Here is a 15561-nt window from a genome sequence, read left to right as displayed (position 1 = left end):
GCCACGACCGGACGGCATAGAACTGGGTGTGTAACTCCAGTTCTATGAGAACAGGCGTGACCCTCCAACGGGCTTCCCTATTGGATATTCCAGCCCTACATCCAGCCACACCGCACCCTGCTCTGCTGACCGTTCTCAGCGAACTGAATACGGTGCCAGCTGGGCCTAAAACTGTCAGTGACGATCAATGTACTCCCAGCTAGGCCTGATAAAACTAGATAAGCCCTATAGTGGACAGGGGAGATAAAGGGAAGCAGCAGCCGACACATACAGCGACCTCTGCCCCCGGGAAAAAAAAAGAAAACAAGGTCTGCTGGTCTGGGGCGAGTACAGTCACCTCCAGACAGTCTTCTCTTATCCATTTCATGAGCTGCATCACGAGCTCTGCTGGCGGAAACGCATACAGGAGGCGTTCACCCCCAACGGTAGGTGCTTGCTGCTCCTGAGAGAAAAGCACAGTGGCAGCTGTGCATTCGTCTTGGACGCCAACAGGTCCGCCGAAGTGATCCCAGACCACTACATCCACGGGATGTCAAGGACCACCTTTTGACATTAGATCTGCACCCTTGTTGAGGTGACCAGGAGTGTGCTGAGCTCTGAGGGATCTCACAGGCAGCACTGCCCACTGCCAGATCGCCCAAGCAGACTCCTGCCATCACCAATGAGTGTGCAGCTGCCATGCAACCCAACATCGGCATTGCTTTGCCTGCAGTGACCCTTCTCACATTCAGGACAAAGCACTCTGTTCCTGTGAGTGGGAGACCACCATCCTCCACAAGTCGAGGTGAATGTCCAGAAAAACTGTCCTGCTGAGGGGTCAAGGTGCTCTTCTCCATATGCCAAACCCCAATGTGTTTGCATGCCTCACAACCGCTCGGGTTTTGTGAAAGTTTGTGGGGACAGCGCATAGCTAAATAGGAGCCTCGTGTACTTGTAGGCCCACCCCTGAAAGGCAAACCTGAGATACTTCCTGTGTCAGGTCGCAATTGGCATGTGAAATTAGTCTTCAGTAGAGGTGCAGCAATCTCCCTCCCTCACGCACTCCAGCAGCTCGCTGACTTTTACAATGTACTCGTTCAGCCGCGTTAAATCCACGATCAGTCTCAGGCCTCCTTTCTTTTTAGGAACCAGGAAGTATGGGGAGTAAAACCGAATTGCCTAGTGGGTAACACACTCGCCTATGAACCAGAAGACCCGGGTTCGAATCCCGCTTACTACCATTGTGTCCCTGAGCAAGACACTTAAGCCTAAGTTGCTCCAGGGAGACTGTCCTTGTAACTATTGATTGTAAGTCGCTCTGGATAAGCGCGTCTGATAAATGCCGTAGATGTAAATGTAAATTTCCGATGCGCCTCCAGTACCGCCCCCCTTTGCAGGGGTAGTGGACCTGGTTGAAGGCACCCTTCCTGCACCCTTCCTTCCAGCGAGTGTGTGAGTGGTTGAAGCGTAATACAGAAAACCTCTTTTTGTGAAGAAGTAATGGCGGAGTGCGTGTGGGTGGCTGAGCCATGTGCTTCTCCTCCAGCTTGTGGAGGCCTGCAATGTTCTGGGAGGTGGTGGCTGTGGTCTCCTCGCCTGTAGCGCTGATGCCAGCCGTGCTGCAGCTTCTCTGTCGGGCGGCCGCAACAGCGACGCGTTCAGCAGAGGTCTCTTATCCTGGCACTCCAGCGCTGACGGGTCAAGCCCGAGGTTCCTCTCCGCTCAACGGGCGGTCCCAGTCACAGCGACGAAGTCGGGCGAAGCTGAGAACCGGATGTTGCAGTGGGCAGGGACCAGTCACCATGAAGTCACCGAAAGATTATTTCTGTTAGAAAATGAGACCGCAGATTGTGTCCATTGCAGAAGGACATGCTTGGGTCCGCGAGGAACTTCAAAGAACTAGTTCGGAATTTGTTTTTCGCTTAGTGGGAGCAGAGCGGCGTGCCCTTTATATAGGGAAGGCTTCCGTAGGTGGGCAGGGAGTACATCGTGTGAGTGGGGACTATGTCCAACAGGGAAGCTCATTGGAGGGCGGAGCCTGTACAAAATAGAACCAGAGTTTGTTAAACTGGGATTTCCATTTTATTCACTATTTTAACATCTGGTATTCAACCTTACTATGCCCAGTTGAATGAAACAATATAGAGGTCACACGGTCCTTACTGTTCTGTTCAAAAGTGAAAGTAAATTTAAAGTAAAGCACATTACAAGCTGCCCAGTAACTGCAGGGCCTATAACTCAAATAAAGTAAATCACACAAGCGCAGGCTCATAGCTCCGCCCCACCAAATAACACAGCTTGTCTTAAAGGTGCATTTCACATCTGCTACCAACCGCAGCAAAATGTCAACTGTCTATGGTCTTTTGAAAAGACCTTCAAGTGAAACAAGAACAGAAGAGAATAACCCACACATTGTTCCCTTTACGTGCAAAACGTACCGAAAACAAACCCGCCGTACCCCTTGTATTTAGATGGTATGTATTTTGTAGCTTCTACTGTACCTTCTTACTAAACAGTTTATTCCATAGTTACTGGTTTATTAAATGTGCTTTAGTGTCACAAATCGACCAGTGCACATTGTCATTTTAGCTGCTGGTCATCACTTGACACTAAAACAGTATTATTACTAAAACAGTATTACTAAAAATGTATTATGAATGACACTTATATTTTGGGTTATTTGTCACCAGTCTGTTTTTTTTTTTTTTTGCAGAATAATGACTGCTTCTACCTTCTGTTCGTTCTGATCCTAGCTGTGATTGGTGAAGATGATTTTTAAGACTGACACCAAGCCTTGGAAGAGGCTATGCAAATAATCTGAAACATGTCATACTGGTACGTGGGTGATGCTGAGGTCACAGGGGACCCCAAGAGCACCATGGGAGAACAAGATGGTGAGCACATACAACTACTGCTGTTATGATGTCTGTATTTAATTTTGACATATATTGCCTATTATTGAGGCATAAACATGGCCAAAAAAAATCACACCAGAAGCTTCATTGTAAAGACAAAGTGCTGGTGTCTTAAGTTCAGTTTTCATGGATTCAGATGTAAGTGCAAATAGAATGTGGTCTCTCAGGAAACCCGACTGTCTGATATGTAAAAATAGAAGCGAGAACCGAAACTCCATGAGGCGTTCTAACATATGTCACTGTAAAAGATTAAAGAGAAAAAAATATATATAAAATAATGTTTTGTGTGTGTGTGCATACACACATATACATATACTTCACACAGAGTACTGTTAAAAAAAGTGAAAACAAAACAATTGTTTATTTAAGCTGCAACAAAAACCCCTATGTCAAACATTTATCAAATATTGATTTACCTAAACAATTGAATGTACAATTCCCTGATATTCATTCAACAATGACATTATGTGTATAGCGAAAGAGACTCTGTGTTCTCTGAGGAGCGATACTGTATTGTTTTCCCATCTGTGGACTTCTGTTTGAGGAGATCATCCATTAGTTAACAGAGTTAGAAGAGAGCAACCCCCAGTATCAACAGTTTTTCTCAGAGCAAATTAAATCATTGCCACTTACGTGTGTTTAACACTTTCAGAGAGTCCATTCCTGAACAATTTCTTTTGTTGGAAAGATGAAAACCCTTCAATTAGTTTCAGTATTGACTTAAACGTTTGCATAGATATAAGACATATAACTCAATACTGTGTGTAGATGTCATACACTTAGTCAGTGGCCAGCTGAGGACAACATGTATGGATCAGCTGTGAAACAGAGGGGATTCTGGGAACAGGACAGCCACCTCCAAGCGCCGCATAATGAGGCTACTGTGTTTATCGTCTGGAATACTCCTTAAGCCATCTGCTGCATCTGCAGTGATATCAGCCTCTGAGGTCATTCTGTAGGTCTCTCCCTGCCTGTACCAGTCCAGGGGGGTGCGGGGTGGGAGGCTTGGGTTTCAGTGTGCAAGAGGGGTGGAGGGGCAGCGCTGGCCTTGCCATTAAGGACGGGACAGGACGAGAGAGGTGGAGACAGCCCTGAATAACACTGAGGCATAGTCTCTCCATCGCTTCGACCAAAGCTGGCTTCTGCTGGCTGGAGACGAGGCTTCCAAAGGATGCTATGGGTGGTGGGGCGGTGGGGTTGCGATTTTCAGCGTTATGAAGTGCAAGCAGTAGCGGGACGGGCATCCTGCCGTGGATGAAGAAATAGAAGTGGGATTTACATGCACAATATGACAAGGTACTGTGAGACGGATGCTAAACTGCTAGGTTATTTTGTGATTTTGTGTGTAATATTTATTAAGAGCTTCAGGCTGGCAAATCCAAAAAAAAATCCCTGTACCCTTCCTCCTTTATGATAAATGGTAACGTGTTCTTCACGTGTTCTTTTTTAGCACAAGGATGCATAGAAATGTTCCATCGTTAAATCCGCTTACGCCAACACACAAGAATAATTAAGAGCTTCTGCTTTAGAAAAACAGAAATATGCTCTTCATTTCATTTCCAGAACGTCATGGGCGTTTATTATAATTCTGGATTTGTGCACATCACCTTTGCCATCATGTAAAATAATGTAATCCCAATATCCAATCCATATCCATATCCCAATATAAACATTTATCTTCTGGACGTAGCAAACATACATATATAAGATCTATATATAATGTTTGGGATTTTGGAATGAACTCACCTGTGTGCCTCAACAGAACAAAGGATCGGGAGTTGAAGTGTCTTTTGGAGCTCGTTGGTTTTTGACATGACTAGGGAGTCCAAACAGTGTGCAAAAGTAAAGCATTGATAAAAAAATAAAGTAATGGTATTCTGACCAACATTACAGATTTTTGTTGGTATTGTGGTGGTTAAGTGATTTTTTTGGAATCAGTCTAGAAATTCAGTAGTCTAAAATGCAACTTCTGCATCCCATGTACAGTGCTGATGAAACGTTCTTCTCCTTGCATCACTGGGACAGAGATTGATTGTTCCGGTGAACACTGACGGACTGTGATGTGTAGGATTGTGATCAGAGCGGTGTCGGTGTGAACTGTAGTGAACATTTCTGTCAGTACATACGTTAAATCATCAAATCGTTCGAGCATGTTCAGATTTTGAGGAACGTATGTTTTAATATCAGATCCCATCTCTCCCTTATTCGATGATATCAGGCCGGGCTCAGATGGCACACTGTCCTTTAATGCTCTCAGCCTGGCGTGTGTGTATTGACGCGGCTCTGGCGCGCTGGTCTAATGGTTACTGTCTCGCAGGCTTTCTCAGATAGCTCGTCAGAAGCCAAGTGCTTAATTATTCATTTGAGTCCTTGTATTAGGGGTGAGGCTTTTCAGACTGCAGACGTCTACTAATAAATGGAACACTACCTGTTTTCTTCCAGACCTTTTGCAGAACCCTACTGAGTAATTCAGATTTTTTCCCTAAATTTTGAGTGGGTGTCAGTTTCTTTTGCTGACATCATCAGATATTTAACACCAAATATGTCGCTTCTGATTACGCTGACAGGAGATGATCCTTTGTTTTCTTCAAGTCAGTTGTGTGTGTGAGTGTGTGTGTGTGTGTGTGTGTGTGTGTGTGTGTGTGTACTTGCCACCACGTTATTTACATTGCAGTGTAAACCTGTGTAATCCCCGTCTATGGTTTATTGAATCTCTGCGATCCCTGCAGCAGAACGTGTGCTCCAGCGAGGGCTGAGGAAAAATGGGTTTAGGTTTTCCCCGATTCTGCATCTTCCATCACCGGCGAATCCGAGCTGAGGGGCTGGTGTGCATACTTTATAAGCGTGACCTATTTTTTGATGCTGCCTTGGTGCAAGTCTGTTCCCTGCACTGTGTCACGCAGCACTGAGAAGCTGTTTCTGTCGGACTATGCCCCCTCACAGGCATCGCAGATATGGGAGTCAGGCAGTCTCTCCCAGGAAGCCTCCCCCTGAGCCAGTCGCCGACGCTGGAGAACATCCAGGCCGCGTACAGTGATGGAGACAGCAGCAGGGCTCACGAGCTGATCAGGGTAGCCTGCCAGGAGAGCAACGGATCCAGGCAAGAAACGGTGAGGCCACTTTTAACTCTTCTACTCGGCAAGCTTGTATTTTGTGTGTGTGTTTATATCCCAGGAGGTTAGCTATGCAGTGCTGCAACCCCTCTACAGTATAATAAAAGCGGTCTTATGTTTCATGACTATCCAACAGGCCCCGTGAACAGCAGCATGGTGTTTTATTTTGGTATTGGGTGTACAGGAGTGGGGTTGAGTGGTGCAGTCTTACCTGAAGAGGAATCACTGCCTCTGAGACTGGGATGTCAAAATGATGGTTGAATCAATGGTCTTGTGAATAGGACTTCCAGAAGAAAATCTCTTTTGGATTTCCAAATTACTTTTGTGGGTCATGATGAATTGTGGTAGTTGGGTTATGGGTCATGATGACTTGGGTTGCTTTCACTTCTGAAAATAAACAGAGTCCCGTCTTAAATACGACGGCTTCTATTTTCTTGGCTTTATAAACTGTATGATGATTGGTGGATGGGGGAGCAATCGGCGGGTGAAGAGCTATTTCTGAAACGCAAGTTGTCAGCTAGTAGTAAACGAGTCTGGCAGCAATCTGCCTGTAACTGCCGTAATGTTACTCTAATGTGGGCACTAATGGGTGGGTAATGACCCCTCTAAAAGCCCTCTCACACGATTGGTGCACCTGCGGACCTGACTCAGGTCCTCTTCACAGGGTGCCTTCTGGGAATATGGTGATAAACACTGTCATTCTTACGGCATGTACAAACATGATCATGTGATATAGATTTTTCTGATGTGATTATTTGTACTCAAAATGTCAGAGAGAAAATTCTTTCAAGGAACTGGCTCGCAGTATCTTTTTTATTTGGGGGATTTTTTTGACGACCGTAAATTTGAATGAAAGAAAGGGTGAATTCCCATAATGAAAACAGGAAGTTTGTGCATTCGTGTGACCTTAACACTGTATGTTATTCATCCACTAAAGCCTTTATTGATATTTCTTCTCTTTAGTCCATTGGGGTTTGTTATACAATAATGTGTGTGCTGCTTTTTTTAAAAACAGTTTCTGCATGCAATATCCTTCACGAGATACTGTAGAATCTAATAACAGGGTGTTGCTGCCATCTACAGTGAAATCGCTGTATTTTCAGATAAAGTGATTTATTGGTGATTTATTATTCAGTGTTTAAATGACTTAATCTTAGGTTAAATTGTCCTTTTACAGCCTGACTATTTACTAAAGGATGATTTAACCTAAAACATTAAAACTTAAAAACATTAAAACTTAAAACAACTCTATGTTAAATATGTTGTATGCTTGCTTTGTTAGTTAGTAGTTAGATTTTTTTAAGTGATTTATAAAGTGATTTTGTCTGATTGGTCCGCTCAGAAGGGGCTGCTGTGCACGGCAACTCGGAATGGTGACGTGGAGAGTGTGAGGTACCTTCTGAAAGAGGCTCGGGTGACATTTCCTCAGGATCCCAGCGATGACAACCCCGCCATCCTGGCTGCCCAGTTCGGCCATGAAGCTGTGATCAGAGAGCTATTGGACTCGATACCTGGTCAGCATTGGTGATATTTAAGTTAGATGTGAGCAAGGCATATACTGTACATGCTGGTGTACTGCAGTGAGAAGAGCGGTGAGGTACTGATATGATAATGCTGGAACGCAACTCCGCTTCTGTCTTTTTACGTTCTTCCTGTCAACTTCTGGTACCGCAGGGCCCTCCCTTCGCAGGGAACTGCTGAACTGGATGCTGGCGACTGCGTGCCAGCAGGGGCATCTGGAAGTGGTGAAGCTGCTGATTCTGAGTTACCAGGCTGACGCAGAGGACTGTGCCATCCACAGCCAAGAGTTTGCCATCATCAACGGCCTTCCTCTGTATGCGGCCGCCAGCACAGGTACAACTTGCCTCAGAGGAACGGACAAGGATGTTTCGTCACCGAAAGGAATACTTAGTCACCTGAGAAATTTCTGTTATGAGCACCATAAACATTACACTTTTGTGGTTTTCACAAAGTTTGTTGCTTCCGTTTTTATTATGGCAATTTGACTATACTCCAGAATGTTATGAGGAATGATCAGATGAATTGCAAATTCCTTCTTTGCTATTAAAATGAACTTAATCTCAAAAACCCTCTCGTTGACACAAATGAGAGTGTTATCGCATACATTCTGTCATGCTGATTGAGTTAGAATAGTGGACTGGATGCTTGAAATCATTGTTGCTCCTCTGTTCACCATGGTTACCTGCAAGGAAACACGTGCAGTCATCATTACGTGGCAAAAAAGGGCTCCGCAGGCAAGGATATTGCTGCTACTAAGATTGCATTTAAATCAAGCATTTATTGGATCATCAAAAACTTCAAGGAGAGAGGTTCAGGTGTTGCGAAGAAGGATTCAGGGGGCCCAATAAAGTCCAGCAAGCGCCAGGACCATCTCCTAAAGATGATTCAGCTGTAGGATCGGGGTGCCACCAGTGCAGAGCTTGCTCAGGAATGGCAGTAGGCAGGTTTGAGTGCATCTGTATGCACAGTGAGATGAAGACTGGCGTCAAGAAGGGCAGCAAAGAAGCCATTTCAAGTTGAAGCCTGTTTCCGATTGTTTGGGGCATCTGGAAAAATGAATGTCTGGAGAAAAGGTGAGCGCTACAATCAGTCTTGTCTTGTGCCAACAGTAAAGCATCCTGAGACCATTCATGTGTTTCTCATCCAAGGGAGGCCGCTCACTCTTGCCTAAGAACACAGCCATGAATAAAGAATGTTAGCAAAAAAACATCTCAGACTTCTCCCAACCAACCAAGAACAATTTGGAACAATGTGCCATAAGGCCAAAGTGATAACTGATTGGCTAGGGGAACAAACATTGACATTTTGGGTCCACGGCCAGACGATTTGGCCCAGACGTTGACTGACAGCAGATCAGGGTGAATTGCAGAGGTCTTGACACATGCTTGTAATTATACTTCAATACACATCAGAATCAACTGACAAAAAGATCTAAAAACATTGATGCAGCAAACCTTGTGAAAATATGTATTTGTGTCATTCTCAAAATTTTGGCCTCCACTGTATGTAACTTTGGTGGAGTTCAGTTTGTATACCTGCCATTTTTTATTCTACATTTTATTTATAATTTATTTTAAGTATGTGGGGAAAAAAAAACATTAAACAAGAATCAAAAAATGAATACATAATTACTGCAGTCAATACTCACCAAACGAATGTGTGCGGTAAGTGTGTAGAATGGCAGTAGGAGGATTAGTGATAGTGAAGTAGCAGCATTGGGGGGATGGGGGTGGGAAATTTTTTCACCAGCCAGGTTTTAAACCGGTCAAACTCAGTTCCTCTTTCTCTCCTCAATTCTGTTGGTTGCATTTCCTGTTACTCGGGAGTCAGAGTGTCGAGCTCAGCCATGTTCTACATCCCGCTCTGCAGGGAATAAGGAGATCGCCTGCTTTCTGCTAGAGAATGGCGCTGGATTCACCTCCTACACGCTGATGGACCACAGGGAATTTACCAAGGAGCTGCTGAGGGAGCGGGTGTTGGATGAACGTGGAGGGGGTGGAGAGGGGGCAGAGGAGGTCAGTCTGGTAGACCTGGTGTAGAGATACAGAAGGATGTCTGTAGTCCATATAATGAGTTCATGTTTTGTACATTTATTTATTACTGCGTGATCAAGGTTTTTTTTTACATGTGTGTACCAGCCTGAAACACTGCTTTGTGTGTGTATGGCTGGGTCTCTTCAGGCTGTCTCTGTGCAGTGGTCAGGGCTGAAGCTGCCATGGCTGGAGCTGGACTGGCTGATGGACCTGTCTTGTCACATCACCCATCTGGATCTGTCCAATAACAGCTTGAAAACTTTGCCCTCTGTGGTGCCCTGGGGCCTAATTCAGCTGGAGATCCTCAACCTCTCCCACAACCAGCTCAAAGTTTTGCCTCACATCCAATCTTCCCAGGAGATCATCTGCTCTCAGTGAGACTTTAAAATAACCACCTCCAACACAAATCCTCCTGCTCCACTTTATAGTACATTAAACTTACCATATCTAACAAACGTATAATGCGATATTACTTCCTGCAAGCTGAAATAACATGAGTATAATATGAGTCTCATATGTGTGTGTTGTGAAGTGCTTTATTTATATTCTGCTGATGTAATTTAAAATGTATCCTGAGGTTCACATTATAAATATGATTCCTTTTTACATGCACTAAATCCTGAGAGGTCAATCAGCATAATCTCTGCCTGTTTCTGCCTTTCTGTCGACATGAAGATTACGTGATGTCAATCTGTCTGAGAATGAGCTGGCCTGCCTCCCTCTTGGCATCCTGCACCTGGGCCAGATCTGCAAGCTGAATGCCGCTAAGAACAAACTCACCTCCCTGTTTGAAGTCCCTGATGGTACAGAACCTGCTACATGCTGCAAGACTGTAGCTTGGACATGCTTATGCTTATGCTTCCTGAATGTGTCTTATTGGGATTCAATAAGACACATTATTATTTTGTTCTAAAATAATAGTATGGTAAAATTTTGTTATATTGAGGTAGCTATGCATTTACAACTTTTAATGTTACACATACACATAATGCTACACTGAAGGTTAATTGTTGTTGTAAAGTGCTCTATAAATAAAGATGGATTGGATTGGAAGTAGGGTTTCTTTTTTTCTGTGTGTCCTCTTGCAGGGATGAACTGGATCGGACTGCGTAAACTGCAGGAGCTGGATGCTTCTGATAATTCTCTGAGCAGTCTACCATCCACAGTGCTACACTGCTGTAAAGCTCTGTCCAGCCTCAACATCTGCAGGAACCAGCTGACCTCCCTCCCCGAGCCCTGGGCATGTCCCCTAGTGAGTAACCCACTCAGATCTCCCTGAGCTCCTTTGACAGGTCACTGATCACCATGTCATTAATGATGCACATGAAGCCTCCTTCAATATGTAATAAGAAGATTTTTATTATGGGTGAATTGAGAGTTTCCTCCTTTGGTTTTGTTTGTGTTGTGTTACAATGAAATAAACAACTAAATAACATCTACAATTTTTAGAAATTCTACAAGGCATCCTCCAATAAAATCGAAAGTATTCCTGAGCTGATGTCTGTGTTCTGGAAGAGCCATCTTCAAGACGTGGACTTCTCTGACAATTCCCTGAAATATGTGCCCTCGTATGTTTTTGAGCTAGAGGTATGTGCAGAATATGCAAAGAGGAGATTGACATTATTTCCTCTGGGACAAGCTGTATACTGAGCTGGCTTGCATTACATTTTATTGCCTCTTGGTGGCAGTGTTCTCTTTGTTATGAACCCACAGAACACATTAAAACAATTAATCATATTAAATTCAGTTTTTATGTATAGACTCACAGAATCAATGCTTCATTGGATGCAGAGCCATATTATACCATTATGGTTGATTAATGTTATGTTCAGCTATGCTTCAATTTGCATGCTCTTTTTCAGATATGAGAACCTCATGGGGCAGATTAGAATTCATTTACCTTAATTGTGATAAAAAGTAAATGATCCAAGCATGCAAACTGCATTACAACACTAAGTATTATGATGTTTTTTTAAATATGACCATGCTGAGACAAAGTGGCTAAAATGCTGTGTGTCAGTGGAGTTTTTTGTGTGTGTTGCAGGCTATGGTGTCCCTCAGGTTGTGTGACAATCAAATCTCTTCTCTGCCACCACCCAGCAAGTGGAAATGTTCTCAGCTGAGGACACTCGATCTGTCCAAGAACCAGCTGGGGAAGTAGGTCATGTTGTTCATCGTGATTCCTTATTTTCTGTTCTAGTTTCTGCATCTTCTCCTCTTTGTACAAATGTTGCTTGTCTTTTAAGCAGTTTACTTTGAATCATCAGGTTAAGGTTAATATGATATTTCAGGAGTGAAGAAGGTACCAAGACAAGGAAGTTGGCATTTTTCACCACGTGGCAAAGAAGAGACCCTGACACAGGTAAGTTTTGGGATTGTGTTACCGTACTGATTTAGTGTCTTTAGTGTATGTTTATATTGTGAGTTTGTTGTTCCTTGTTGTCTGTTTTGCCAGTGTGTTCCATCGAGTTTCCTTTAATACTGCGAGATTCGCTGGAAGTGCTTTTCCTGAATGACAACCAGTTGGACTGTGTCCCCTCGTCTGTGTGCAGCCTAAAAAACCTATCTGAGCTCTATCTGTCCACGTGAGTCCAACAGATCCCATGGGATATATTTCACCACAGCATGACCATAATTTGAAACGTAGAGTAGAACCAATTTTTCCAGCTCAGTTAACGCTTTTTGAACAATTAATACTGAGCCACGCGCTGTATGTTGTATGAAATCCCTGCTCATCCTGATTTCTGCAGTAATGGCGGAATCCAGGAGCTCCCACCAGAACTGGGCCAGCTTCCCAATCTCTGGCAGCTTGACATAGAAGATCTGAATATCAGCAATGTCCCAGTCGATGTCAGGAAGGAAGGTATGGCTGTGCACTAGTTTTAACCATCTATTCAGACAGGGGTTGGGTCTGGATGAGGGGGTAGATGTCATCACAACTGTCTGTTTGTAAATCGCTGTGGAGGAGACAAGGCTCTTACAGTTGCCGACTTTTTTTTATTAAAATGACATTAGTGATCTTGAGAGCTCATGTACATTGTTAAAAATATCTGTTCATCTTATTGATTTTGAGTGATGTGTTTGCTCAGATTTAAAATATACTTGTTATTGAACATGTTTATACATGAAGTCTCATATTTGCTTAACTGGTCACTGGGTCACAGTAACTTCATTATTTTGTGCCACAGGTCCGGCTGCAGTGCTGGCATACCTTCGAGCTCACCTGAGGCGGGCAGAGCCCTGCAAACAGCTGAAGATGGTGGTGGTGGGGTCTCCACGACACGGCAAGAGCACCTTGCTGGAGGTGCTGCAGATGGGTCGGACCCCTCAGTTCCTGCCCGCAGAGCGCAGCATCCGCACCTCCGCCTGGGAGCTGGAGCGGCCCAGCGGGGTCAAACCTGGTGTGAGGAAACCTTCCATGACTCAGAAATACACGCAAGCACTTTCCCACGATGTCTCGCTCTCACTAACTCACACCACGGGACACAAGCACCCACTTGCCCTGACACACACACCCACTGAGTAAGCGTGGGCAACTTTATACTGCTGAGCCGAAGGTTAGGGGTGACTTGGAGGTTTTTGGAATGCTGTGGAATTCTTTCCAAGACTATGCATCATAAATATGCTTTTCCTTCCTGTGCCAAATATGCCTCTCCTGTCCTTCATATCAGCCTTTTCACCAAAACCTCATAGACATGCAGTGACTTCAAAACATTCCAGCAATGAATTTTTTCATTCATCTTCACACAAGAAGCTATAATTAAGTGTAAGCAGCGGCTCAAAAGCATTACTTGTTAAAACAGAATTGAGACCTGAAGAGACCAAGCATTGTAAATGACATTTGACCCTTATGAAAGAGGTGCGCTCGTTTCCAGGCAATGCCTGACTCAACTTCCTGTTCGTACTGAGTCAGAGGGAGACTTTTAAAACCCTTGAGACGACTCAGACTCACCAGGCCAGCTGTTAAATCTTTGGCTGTCCCATTTATGCACTTTTTCATCCTGTTTATTTTAGTGTCAACTAGCATAAATACATCCCAATGAATATTGACTGTGAAAACTTCATTTATGTTGCACCTACATTCTTACAGTGGCTTGAATTACTGTCTTTAAGCAAGGTAAATACCTCAGATATCACATTGCTTGTAGTACCACATTATGTTTATATTGTGAACTGAATAGTATCATGTATAGTATCATGTATCATGAGTATTCCTCGAGAGTGGCATAAAGACGTGGCTTGTTCTTATCTCGTGTCTATAGATAGATTCAGTGGCTTTCACCGTGTGGGACATCGGAGGCCCGGCCAGCATGTCGACGGTCAATCAGTGCTTCTTCACAGACAAGGCCCTATATGTGGTCATCTGGAACCTGGCTCTGGGGGAAGAGGCTGTGGCTAACTTGCAGTCCTGGCTGTTAAATATAGAGGTGAGGAGCGAGGACAGTGCCTGCCTCTGTCGCCCCAACATTCAAAATGAACCCGTGCATCTTACGATAGACCGGAAGACCTTTTAAAACTCATGCACCTCACTCTCTGAAGGTCTGCTATGGGGTTAAAGAACAATTTTTTTTCCCCGGTGGAATTTTTCCTGATTACATTGATTGATAGAAATTTGCAGTGTGATTATGTTATGGGTAATTGATATGCTTAGACAATGCAACTGATTGTAGAGCAGCTACTCTTGAATGGTGCACATATCACTGCTATAGACGTCATGTTTAAACACCCATATCGAAGTTTTGTGTGTCTGGAGCTGTGTGGACGCTGACTTTTGTCTCGCTCTGATAGGCCCGGGCCCCCAACTGTGCTGTGGTGGTGGTTGGCACACACCTAGACCTCATTGATACCAAGTTTCGAATAGAAAGGATTGCCACCCTGCGGGCATACATTCTTGCAGTCTGCCGAACGCCATCTGGAGCCAGGGCCAGTGGATACCCTGATATCACCTCAAAGCATCTCCAGTCAGTAGCATATTTCTGTCGAGTTCACCTTTCATTTGAATGCCTGTGCCATATTGTAATCCTCTAATCTGTGTGCATGTTACAGTGAGGTGTCATGTAAAACTATGGAGGGTCTGGATGGGCTGAAGAGGCTGCTGTACCAGGTGGCCTGCAGTATGAAGGACATCAGCAATGCAGCCAGCTGTCACAGACTGGTTGGGAGGCTGGTGAGTGCAATAGACTCTCTTGAAAGTATTATAAGACTATGTACTCAAATCACTGTAATAGACATGCCGTGTTGGGCTTGTTCACTTGAATAAGGTCAAATGCATCCTTAGGTTTGAATTAAATTACGAAGTAAATAATGCTCCAAACACACACACACACACACACACACACACACACAAATCTATCTGATTAATTACTTAACTGCCACAACTTGACACATGTAACTGAGATTTGGGTTCATCAGTATATTTTCTATTCTTTTTCCCAGAATACCAAATATAAAACCAATATCCAATCTGGCATAATGAGCATAATGTCCCATATCCTGTCTCCTTTTCTATTTACCTCCAGTGTCTGTCCTTATGATAGAATTTGTTTTAAATTTGTTCAAAATCATCTTGGGAAAACATCAGCTACCAAACCAAACATTAACCTGACATTCCTGAACACATTTAAAAAACTGGACTGACAACCATGTATGTCAAACACACAGATCCCCAAGAGCTACCTGACGCTGCAGGAAGCCGTGGTTGCCGAGCGACACCGGAGAGACATGGACGATGAGGTGCAGTACCTGACTGATCTAGAGCTAGAGCAGATCATCGAGCAGAACTCCACCAGCGACATTAAAGACTACGAGGATCTACACACTGGTACACAACCCCAAGCCTTCATTAGACAGTCTCCCATCGGAAAGCTGCCTCAGCAATGTGTACATTTTTGGATGTAGAGCGCATGTGTACCATGCAGATGTTGAGAGGTCCTTTTAATTTCAGAGATAATTGCCTGTACATTTGGATTAGTTGGATACTTCCTCATATCCAAACCTTTG

At 44.1% G+C, this 15561-nt stretch overlaps 1 protein-coding gene across 4 annotated transcripts in view; it reads left to right on the top strand.

Annotated features, from left to right (window-relative positions):
- Positions 1 to 15561, top strand: part of lrrk1 (leucine-rich repeat kinase 1) — a 34966-nt gene that overhangs the window by 1245 nt on the left and 18160 nt on the right. For 2 of the 4 annotated variants that reach the window (XM_028956595.1, XM_028956594.1), the window contains exons 2-19: positions 2693 to 2873; positions 5838 to 6004; positions 7350 to 7521; positions 7682 to 7861; positions 9398 to 9543; positions 9709 to 9935; positions 10237 to 10364; positions 10650 to 10813; positions 11011 to 11148; positions 11606 to 11718; positions 11853 to 11923; positions 12017 to 12146; positions 12312 to 12424; positions 12750 to 12964; positions 13824 to 13988; positions 14350 to 14522; positions 14608 to 14728; positions 15223 to 15382. In XM_028956595.1, coding sequence (XP_028812428.1) covers positions 2804 to 2873; positions 5838 to 6004; positions 7350 to 7521; positions 7682 to 7861; positions 9398 to 9543; positions 9709 to 9935; positions 10237 to 10364; positions 10650 to 10813; positions 11011 to 11148; positions 11606 to 11718; positions 11853 to 11923; positions 12017 to 12146; positions 12312 to 12424; positions 12750 to 12964; positions 13824 to 13988; positions 14350 to 14522; positions 14608 to 14728; positions 15223 to 15382 — 2653 coding nt within the window. In that variant the 5' untranslated portion in view covers positions 2693 to 2803. Of the gene's footprint in view, positions 1 to 2692; positions 2874 to 3974; positions 4191 to 5837; positions 6005 to 7349; positions 7522 to 7681; positions 7862 to 9397; positions 9544 to 9708; positions 9936 to 10236; positions 10365 to 10649; positions 10814 to 11010; positions 11149 to 11605; positions 11719 to 11852; positions 11924 to 12016; positions 12147 to 12311; positions 12425 to 12749; positions 12965 to 13823; positions 13989 to 14349; positions 14523 to 14607; positions 14729 to 15222; positions 15383 to 15561 lie in introns of those variants that run through there. The other 2 variants (XM_028956596.1, XM_028956597.1) reach the window with 2 other exon arrangements.

The sequence above is a fragment of the Denticeps clupeoides genome, chromosome 16 (genome assembly GCF_900700375.1).
Source record: "Denticeps clupeoides chromosome 16, fDenClu1.1, whole genome shotgun sequence".
NCBI classification, from domain to species: domain Eukaryota; kingdom Metazoa; phylum Chordata; class Actinopteri; order Clupeiformes; family Denticipitidae; genus Denticeps; species Denticeps clupeoides.
This window is presented reverse-complemented; position numbering and strand designations above follow the sequence as displayed.